The sequence below is a fragment of the Magallana gigas genome, chromosome 6, assembly GCF_963853765.1.
Source record: "Magallana gigas chromosome 6, xbMagGiga1.1, whole genome shotgun sequence".
Classification (NCBI taxonomy): domain Eukaryota; kingdom Metazoa; phylum Mollusca; class Bivalvia; order Ostreida; family Ostreidae; genus Magallana; species Magallana gigas.
In genome coordinates, this window is record NC_088858.1 from 17,168,374 (window position 1) to 17,178,900 (window position 10,527).

The following is a 10,527-nucleotide window of genomic DNA, read 5'->3' on the forward strand; positions in this document are numbered from 1 at the left end:
AATTATCCCATTGAAGAGTTAACATTGGCCGAAAATATCCCGAAATTTGAATGTTTTCTATATCCGAAGGAGGCGTAATTTCCCAATAGGATGGACACAAGGACAAGAATGTAATAGGTACCATAGCGCATAGGGATCCTGCCGTAACTTCAAGAACTATTTTGCAATTGTGACGATGTTTTCGCAGATATTTAATGACCATTATAACAATAAACAGGGTTGAAATGGATACTAAGAGGAAAATGCCATGGTCCCAACTCAAAATATCAGAAATATCTGTAGATGTTGCGTCATCTTGTAGTGTATTGTCTGGTCTTATATATCTAAACACTGGAACCGCAGATGATTTGACCGAGGTTGCTTTGGTTAATAATAATGCTGCTGATAGTGCTCTAAACTTATACACTATATAAACAATACCAACAAAAGAACATATTGATAAACACAGTGAAACTATTGTCAAAATATTAAAGGTGTCAAAAATTGATGTTGGTACCGTCAGATCTCCATTGGCTAATGGTTCAGCTAATGACTGAAAAATGACAGAATCTTGCTTAACAGCTTTGACCATCTTTTTCAAATTCAAGTGCTCTTTTTGATCTTTAGCAAAAATGTTTGACATAGAATGATTATAAATTTGAAATGCAGGAATGTCAATTATAACTTCTTCGGGAAACATAGTATAACCTGAGATAGATTTTATAGACGAAGCATTGAAGAACTGCTGTAATAATGCTAAATTTACAGGGTGAAAGTAAGTTGGTTTTAGTTTGGGTCTTGAATTGCATGCAGTTAAACGAGCGGGAAAGTAGAGATTAGAGTAAGTCAAAGAACAATAACATGGAAGTTTAACTAAACAAAATTTGCAACCTGTAATGTTGGCGACTTTATGCTTACAGTTGTATATAATTTCCGGAACATTGTAAACAATTATTGAAGATGTATCTAATTCGATAAATTTAGGACTTAATCGTTCTTGAACAAATCTGAAATTGCATGTTTTATTAATTGTTTCTATGTTATTGTTGAAAAGCGATATAAGACAAGAGTCGTTGTTAGTAGTCGCAGTCAGTGCATTTGTTAGTAAACAATGTTTGAGTGTGTCACCTGCACATGTGTCAATCATCGATTTACTGACTTCTGTAAAGTAATCTGCTTTGTTAGAAATGGCAATATAATCAGGCAAATTTAGTAATTCTGTCGCATGGTTAGAAGAGGAGTTAATAGGAACTGGAAGGGAAACAACTTTGTACAGGGTAAATGGTAATCTAAAAGTAGATAACGGTATTTTCAAAGTAATAAACAAAGTTGAACGATGTCGTGCAAAGAAAAATTTAGAGTGCGCATAATGAACTTGAGGATCAGTAGATGAAATATAAGTTCGTCTATAGTTTTTGCTTAGTATTCCCTGAATTTCTCGCAAAGATTTTTGTAAAAGGGCGGGTTTAATAAGTATAGGAGAGAGTTTTCCTTGCACTAAAGTTTCTACACCTAGCTTGAATTGTTCTAACTGAGATTCTAAAGTTTCTGCATCATTAAGTTGGTTAATTAAAAACGTTGATACAGTGTCAATAGCATCATTCAACAACGTAATATCTTTTCGTAATGAATTGCTTAAAGAAATAAGTGCGTCATGATTTTGCTTTACACCTAGAACCATATTATCGAGTCTACGGGTAACCGTTGCCGTAAAAGACGACAAATGTTTTCCGTGTTGAGCTAGCGCTTCGGTAACCTTGTTGACAGTCGATGTGACTCTATTAATATGCTGTGCCAAAACATTAACATCTTCAACTGTTGCTAACCCAAAGACAGATTTATAAATTGTTCCAACAAACCCTAATAATGCTCTGGGCGATTTGCCCGATTTTCGGTCTTGGCGTATTTGAGGAATTAACGTGTACAGTTCTTCAATAGTGGCATTTAGCCTTGCTTGACATCTAATTTTAATTTGGTTCATGGTTTGAACAACCTTATTAAATTGTGTGCAGTTAAAACACTCATTTGCCGATTCAAGTGCCATACTCTTAGGTATGTCAACCGCAAATGTATGCAGCCACATCTCGTTCGAAAATTGTACCTTGGTCTCTTCCTTGAAGATGACCCCATAGTTCAGCCTAATCTTGTTGGAACTTTCCGCAGGTGAAACCAGAGAAGCCACAAGGATGATGAAGAAAATATACCACCGCATTCTGTACTTTGAGGTCTAAAATTAGATATAAATGAAGGATTCTTAATTGTTTGTTAACTTGTGTGTTGGCCACCACACTTAGCACTAATATACGAGAATAATCCCAAAGTTACAAACAATGAAGGATGCTCATTAATAATAAATCTAAGTAAATTTTGAATAAAATACAGAATGCATCTGGTAGAAGTTTCAACTTACCTATGTATGCTTAATTAAAATAGGTTTTATTGCGCTTACGCTTTTTACCTGCCATAGTCCTCGTTGCATGATACTCACGTATGAGTCCTGGGCCAAGGTCTTCTTCCTGTAACCAACTTTTGGCGTATTTACCTTCCCAATCCACTAGGTACTGACGCTTACCTTGTACATATCTAGACTTAACTATCTTTTTGATCGGAAACCAGCCATTGCTAGGATTGCTCGGCGCCGCGGTTTGCTGCATGTTTGCATTTTCGGCCGTGTGAGGAAAATCGGTAACAGTGTTATTGGGCGCAAGGGGCTTACCGGTTTGATTTTGCAATTTATTATCTTGTTCGGCAAGCTCATTGTCATTCTTACCTGCATCTAGATTTTGATCCTCAACAGGCTGCAGTCGTCTATCTTGTGGATCGTGGTACGCTTTTAAACGATTTGCATGAATAGACGCTTTTAGAAGTTTGTTGTCTGAACACTTTCGTAAACCGTATGTGTTGTTACCTGTAATTTTCACGATGTAGTAAGGTCCTTCCCATTTTGCATGTAGCTTTTTGGAAAAACCCACCGGCGTCTTTTCAACTTTAACGAGGACTTGTTGGAGCATGCGAAAAGATGGTTCTTTGGATTTTACATTGTTAGTAGCTGTTGTTTGTTCCCGTTTTTGAGAAACGTTTTGTTTTGCTGTGTCCTCAACCATTTTTAACTCATCAAGAAGTGCGTCAAAGTGTTGTTTTGCATCCTTACCCATCGTTTCCTTGGGAATAATTTGTGTGTCGAAAGCCAGATTCATCTCCTTACCAAAAAGCATCTTGTAAGGCGAGTACTGCGTAGACTCGGTGCATGGTGACCTTCTCAGAGACATCAGAACACTTGGTAAAAGTTTGGGCCAGTTGTTTTGTTCTTTATCAATGTAGGCTCTGAGACACTGTGAGATGACTGAGTTATACCTTTCTACTGGAGAGTTGGACTGCGGATGATAGGGACTTGTAGCAATCTTCTTGATCTTGAAAAATTCACACAAAGCACTTACCAATTTAGACATAAAGTTCTTTCCTCTATCTGACACTAAGGTTACTGGTGCTCCGTACCTCGCAAATATTTCTGCATACAAGATCCAGGCTACTTCAGAGGCTTCCTGTGTTTTGGTTGGAAATGCTTCAATCCATTTGGACAGACTGTCGGTAACCACAAGTACATGTTGATATCCTTCAGTTGTTTTGTTGAACGATAGGAAGTCTATGTGCCAAGTCTCTAATGTGTCCGATATCGGTAGTGGTTGTAGAGGTGCGTTCAGGTGGTTGGTTGGTCGTTTGATTCGTTGGCATACGTCGCAGGATGAGATATAATCATGTACATCTTGATACATACCGTGCCAGAAGTACTTTTGTTGTAGGGCTCTGTGTGTTCTTGTTATTCCCAAGTGACATCCTCCAGCTAGGTTGTCGTGGTAGGCTTGTAGGGCAGCTGTACGCAAGGTCTCAGGCAGCCATAACTGTTTAATTGATTTGCTAGTATCAGTTTTACCTTTTGTTCTTGGCTCATAAAAGTGGTAGAGAACGTTATTCTCAAGTACAAAGTAGTTCTCCATGTAGAGTATGGTTTTAGCCAACTTCTCATCATCCGGCAATTCCTGCGTTTCTAGGTATTTGATTAGATGTTGCATCTTTGACTCACCAACTCGTTGTAGTTGACCAATCTCACAAAAATCTGGCAAACTTGGTTGTGGTTCTGCATCCACCAGGTGAACAGAGGGGTTCTCCTCGTACGTAAAAACAGTTTTACACGTCTCATCAGAAAGTGGCAAACTTTTGTCAACAATGCTTACTTGTACTTCTGGTCTGTCATTCTTCGTGTTGTCGTCTGCATTGTGATCACTGGAATATGGTCGTCTGGACATGGCGTCTGCATTTTGATTGGTAACTCCGGGGCGATATACTACCTCAAAATCGTACTCTTGTAATCGTAGAGCCCATCGTCCGAGTCGTCCAGTTAGATCTTTCTGGTTTTGTAGCCATTTCAGAGCTCTGTGATCTGTTATTACCTTGAAATGGTTGTTTGCTAAATAGACACGAAAATGTTTGATACCTTCTATGACAGCTAAGCATTCTCTATCTGTTATCCCCCATTTCCGTTCAGCTTTGTTGAGCGATCGGCCCCCGTACGCTACTGGATGTTCCTTACCATTCTGCAGTTGTCCCAATATAAATCCAATAGCCGATGCAGAAGCGTCACACGTCAAGATAAAAGGTTCTGACATGTTTGGATAAGCTAAGACTGGTGCTGAGGAGAGTGAAGCTTTAAGCGTTTCAAAGGATTTCTGGCAGTCTGTTGTCCACTCAAAGGGAATATTTTTCTGAAGAAGCTCGTTTAAAGGAGATGCAATAATAGAATACGAATTGACAAACTTACGATAATAATTGCAGAGACCCATGAAGCTTCGTATCTCATTCTGGTTCTTAGGAACAGGATAGTCCTGTACCAACGCAATCTTGGATGGATCAACCATAACACCGTTTTTAGAGAACCTGTGCCCAAGATACGATACCTGTTCTACTGCAAACTGGCATTTGGACGGCTTTAGTGTAAGTCCAGCGTCCTGTAGTCTATGAAAAACCTGTTTAAGATGGTGCAAATGAGCTTCAAAGTTCTTACTGTAAATAAGGATGTCATCCACGTAAACCAGAGCTTGTTTCCAATGAAGACCACGTAATACTTGGGTCATAACCATTTGAAAAGTAATCGGCGCGTTGCGAAGTCCGAATGGCATTCGTGTCCATTCATAAATTCCCGTGTGCGTGATGAAAGCTGCTTTATGTTTTGTGGACGGATCCATCGGAATCTGCCAAAATCCGCTGGCAAGATCTAATACCGAGAAAATTTTAGCATCAGCTTCGCCAATAGCATCGACAACGTCTTCTAACTTCGGAAGCGGAAATGAAGCTGGTCTCGTGACCTTATTTAGTTTCCGATAGTCTATCGCGAAGCGGAACTCACCATTTTTCTTCGGGACTAGTACCACAGGCGAATACCAGTCAGAATTAGAAGGCTCTATGATATTATTTTGCAGCATTTCGTCGACTTGGCGCTCAATTTCCTTTTTCATATTCGGTGACGTTCGGTAGTTCGGTCCGCGAACCGGAAGTGCATTGCCTGTATCAATTTGATGTTGATATGTTTTACTTTGACCTATTTGCGACAAATTAGACGAAAATACGAACCGATTTTGATTGAGAAATTCATGAAGTTGTTCTTTTTGATTAACTGTTAAATCGCATTTTTCTAAATCAAACTCTATAGAATTTTCAGACGAAATATTTGCGACAACCGCCTTTTCCGCGCGTGAATTCGTGTCTATATCAACAATTGATTCTTGATGTACGTTTGAAACCGTAGCAATGACAAGTTGCGATGAAAGAAAACGTTTGTTTTTCGTCGGATTCATAATTTCCATTACAGCGCAGCCTTTGTGAACTTTAACTAAACAGCGCGCTCCTAGCAATTGACGGTTTGCGAGTGCTGAAGTTGGTTCTAAAAGTACCGAGTTACCTGATACTTGTCTTGATACTGACACATTCAAGCGTACTGAACTGTCTGGTTCAATCACCACAGATTCCAATGGTCTGACTAACCCTAAATTTCTATGTAATGTACATACCAGAGGTTTGTTTCCTGGGATCGTCATGGTCTCTGAGGAAAAATCTATTTCTACCTTATTCTCAACAAGAAAATCTCTACCAAGGATTAGTGCATGATGCAAATTGTCAAAAATCAGAAAGGTGTTAGTAATTGTTACATCACCAAATGTTAGTGGAAGAGTGATTTCCCCTTTGACATTATGACATTCTCCGCCAACACCTGTAATTTGCATGATATTAGATGACCGTACTTCAACATCAGACATTTCTAATTTTGCAAGCAATTTTGAATGAACGCAACTAACATCAGCACCTGTGTCAACCAAAGCATTAGTTTTAACATTTCCTACATGAACTGTTACTGTACTTTTCTGTAAAGATGTTTTTAGACTGAGCACAGAAGGTTTTGGGGATTTTGTAGATTTAGCACTTTTGTTATTTTTACACTTTTTCTCCGACAATAATGTATTTTGGATCAAAAGATGTTGCTTGATTTCAGAAAGTGTTTTATCCCTAGCACTCATAGCAGCTCTAAGTAATTCTTTGTCAGTGTGCCCACCTATAGAATTTCTATAGATAGGCCCGAATCCCTATTTACGAACCCCCGATCTACACATTCTCTGAAAATGATTTGGCTTACCGCACTTTCTACAAGTCTGATTGTGTGCAGGACAGTTCCTCCTACCCCTACAATCCATCCCGCATTTCGTACATTGATACTCAGAGTTGGATTGATGAGGGTAAGAGTATCTACCCAGAATTGGTCTAGATTGTGATCGATAATTTCTATGATTTTGACCCTGAGTTCTCTGAACACTGTTGACATTTACAGAATTGAGCGTTAATTGTTGTATCTGTTTTGTCATTTCGTCAAATTTAGCATGTAACGATTCAACATGTGCATCTGAAGTGCAATTCTTTTCCGCAAGAACTGCATATCGACGGACTTGTTCTACTGATTGTGGCTCCTTCATATTCACATAGTTCTTAATTGAGCCCGACAAACCATTCAATAGAGCACCAACCTGCACATGCTCAGGCCAGTTAACTTTTTGTACTTGTTTCAGAAATCTAGTAACATATTGCTCGGCTGATTCACCGGGCAACTGCTGAATCTTAAATAATGATACATCAGTCTGATTTTGTTCATTAAATCTTTCTAGAAATGCTCTCGTAACATCTTCAAACCCTCTCGTTTTAACCCTTTCATCAAGATTTTCATACCAGACGAGAGCAGTGTTTGTTAGAAAGAATTGAAAGCCCGCTGTCAGTTTTTCCAGTGGCCAATTCATGAATACAGCATACTGGCGATATTTGGCCAGCCATGCTGCGGCGTTCTCATCGCCACCCCCAAACTTCTCCAATTGAATAGAAGTCATTACCTCGGCTTCTGAGGTGTCCTCTAGTTCTTGGTTGTCCTCGACTTCTAGTTCAAAATCGTCAATGTCCTCGTCCACGTCGTACACTGTACGAAGATAGTAGTTGTGGGGCCTTGGCATCTGATGAAAGAGAGGTCCAAGATCTTTTCCTCCACCACGTTTTACGAAGTTCTTCTCGTAAAGGGGAACTCGCTGTTGTAATTAGCCTTACGCCCGGACGTAAATGGTAAGAAACCTTATTAACCTGAATAAAGACAAGGTCGAGGATACAATGTACATATGATGTTTATTCCTCTGTGTCCCAAGCGTAAGTGACACAGTATAAAAATGAATATTAATTACAACATATTGACAATTAAATTTAAATTGAACATTATTAAAGAACATGATTAAAATAGACATTAATATAACATCACTGGTCCGCCATTTAAAGAGTGGCGGCCATATTTAAAATCAACTTCCGGTATCAATTCCCGGCCGTTGATTGACAGTATTACAATTTTAAAGTAAAAATATTGACTAAACAAATTTTCAAATACTGAACCCAATATCCAAATTAGTATTAAATTATCATTAAAGTAAGTGAATATGAATCGGATTTACTGTACAAAATTATGTTTAAAATTATCTTAACACCCAAGTTAAACATGTTATGGAACTTTTACTAATTTCTTAATGTTAAATTAAAGCTATCACTTTAACTTAATTTTTAATAACTTGATTAAATAATAAAAATACCTATAATTCATATAAACAATCTAACTTATAAAACATAGAAATACTGACCTGAATAAAGACAAGGTCGAGGATACAATGTACATATGATGTTTATTCCTCTGTGTCCCAAGCGTAAGTGACGAGAGGGAGACGGGGGAATAAACTTAATCCTCGACCTGTCCTCAGTGAGGTCACTCAAAGGGGGTAATTACAGTGTAATTAACAAATTATTATAATGACTTTATTGAATTTCCTTTGGGGAGCCTCGCGAGGTTAGCGTCCCCTTTTACCTTAATTTTTATTCAATTAGCGGAAGAGTTTCTCACTATCCCTGGCATCTATTGTTATGCGTTAATCCTAAAGTGATAGTAAAATTAACTCAAATACCTACGTACTGACAGTTGAATAGATAGACCGACTTTTGTTTGCATTACTTCTTAACTTGAACATTTGATAATTGCCGAAATGTGAGAATGATTTATTCCTAAATAAATTGTTACTAACTTTCTAGATCCGAACAAAAAGGAAACGTGTAAACGTTAATCCGAACCCATGTACATTATTTATCTAGCACGACGCTTTCTTCTTAATATTTCTTTAGCCCAGAAATTCTTAACTTTCACGTACCTTAAATCTTAAATTGTAAAATATAAAATAATTAAAACATTTACGAAATATTATAGACTATAAGTAATTATTACGTAAAATATATAAAAATCAAAATGTGCACCGTCACACATTTATTGATAAAGAAAACATATTAAATACATTTAACGACCTGTTGCATTCTTCTGTCAAGTTATCTGTATACATAATGATAATGCTATATACAGCATGATAAAAAAATATCGAAGAAAAAAATATACTGAAGATTTAAAAATCTGATATTTTTCTCAAATTAATAGTACAGTGCCGTACAGTGGGGTACAGTGCTGTTCAGTGCCCGGTACAGTGGCGTACAGTGGGGTACAGTGCTGGTCAGTGCCCTGTACAGTGGCGTACAGTGGAAGTCAGTAGGACTGTACAGTGGTGAACAGTGGGATACAGTGCTGTTCAGTAGCAATGTACAGTGGGGTACAGTGGGATACAGTGGAAGTCAGTGAAATGTACAGTGAGGTACAGTCAATGTACAGTGGATGTCAGACAATGTCAGTCAATATTTGAGAATATCAGTGGATTTTGAATTCAGTAGTGTAAGGACCTATAAGCACTTTCTTAAAGGTGACTTAAAGGCGGCTTAAAGGTTGTATAGCCTTTAAGCTCCTTTAAGTCACCTTTAAGCCACCTTTAAGGACTTGCTTAAAGATGGTTTTTCGCCCTGTGTTCTGAATGATCTTGGTTTAAGCAATGGCCGTCGTTTCTACTATGAGCGTTTTGGTGGACATTTTCTTTGGAGTCCTGAAAAATATATACAAAAACAAAATGATTTGGGAACACATAAATTAACTATTGCAAGTTATAAAGTCAGAACTGTCAAATTGATTTGAAATTTATACTTACAAATGAGCACATCTTGTCCCCTAGAAAGACCTTGGTGCTGGCTTTTGCCTGGATTCTGTCGCAGTTTAGATCTGTATGCTGTACCAGGAGCTTGGTTTTTTGACGAAGGTCGATTATCTTCTCCGACACACGGGTTACGATCAAAATCTTCGCCCCTTCAAGCCTGGTTGGTGGTGGGAGTTCCGCACATGTCATAATTTCCCCTTTCCTCTGACAGCAGCTAGCTAAGCCTATGAAACATATGAATACTAGAAGTCTTGTCATCTTGCTATTAAGATAATGATGGAACGATCTATGGCGCTGGGTTGATCAAAATGGAAATGACCCAATGAATATGATTTAACTTTTATATTGGGTGGATAAATGAACTAAAAAGGAATGGTCAAGATAGGCATAGCCTCAATATTTGAGGTGCAAGTCGATTATTTTGCCCTATCCTAAATATTTCAGTATCATTTACACTAAACATGACTTTTACTACCGTAAACTTTAGCATTCAAACTCATTAATTATCAATCGTTTAATATAAAACAACCCGTCCACCCCTTTCATTTTAATATGGGAGGGTTCCTGGGTAGAAGGGGTGAAAGATGAAAAGTAAATTCCTAATTCAATTATATATGATTTAAAATATGTAGATTCTTGGTCTATTTTAAATAAAGTTTGGACAAGGTGAAATTGAATTCACGGTAAATTTCAATTACATATTTTAAGAATGAAAAGGTGAAGAACCAGTCCAGCCCACCCCTATTAAAACAATGGGCCTACTCTATGGGAGAGCGGTCAGCGCGGGACGGTCTGTGTATAGTATTGTTACGTAATTGAAAGGGGACAGTCTGAGAAAATGTCCTATGACCATCCGCGTCGAGGGTTCGTGTATTCCGAATCTTTCTGTCAAAGGTCTCTTGTG

The 10,527-nt window shown here is 38.0% G+C and overlaps 1 protein-coding gene across 1 annotated transcript; it reads right to left on the bottom strand.

The window, feature by feature from the left end:
* Positions 1-2,117: 2,117 nt before the first annotated feature.
* LOC105327132 (retrovirus-related Pol polyprotein from transposon 412) lies at positions 2,118-9,812 on the bottom strand. Its single transcript, XM_066087263.1, has 5 exons — positions 9,618-9,812; positions 7,327-7,520; positions 6,042-6,117; positions 2,468-5,000; positions 2,118-2,206 (listed from the first exon to the last, which is right to left on the bottom strand). Exons 1-5 carry the CDS (start codon positions 9,810-9,812, stop codon positions 2,118-2,120), a joined length of 3,087 nt encoding a protein of 1,028 aa, XP_065943335.1.
* Positions 9,813-10,527: the final 715 nt, after the last annotated feature.

What these genes read in the sequence shown, in the direction of transcription:
- LOC105327132 (XM_066087263.1), bottom strand. Translation starts at nt 9,812, where the DNA reads ATGACATGTGCGGAACTCCCACCACCAACCAGGCTTGAAGGGGCGAAG. An exon ending in GGGACAAGATGTGCTCATTT is followed by an intron (nt 7,521 to 9,617) that starts GTAAGTATAAAT and finishes CTCTTTCATCAG; the next exon opens with ATGCCAAGGCCCCACAACTA. An exon ending in TGGCTGGCCAAATATCGCCA is followed by an intron (nt 6,118 to 7,326) that starts GTATGCTGTATT and finishes AATCCTTGGTAG; the next exon opens with AGATTTTCTTGTTGAGAATA.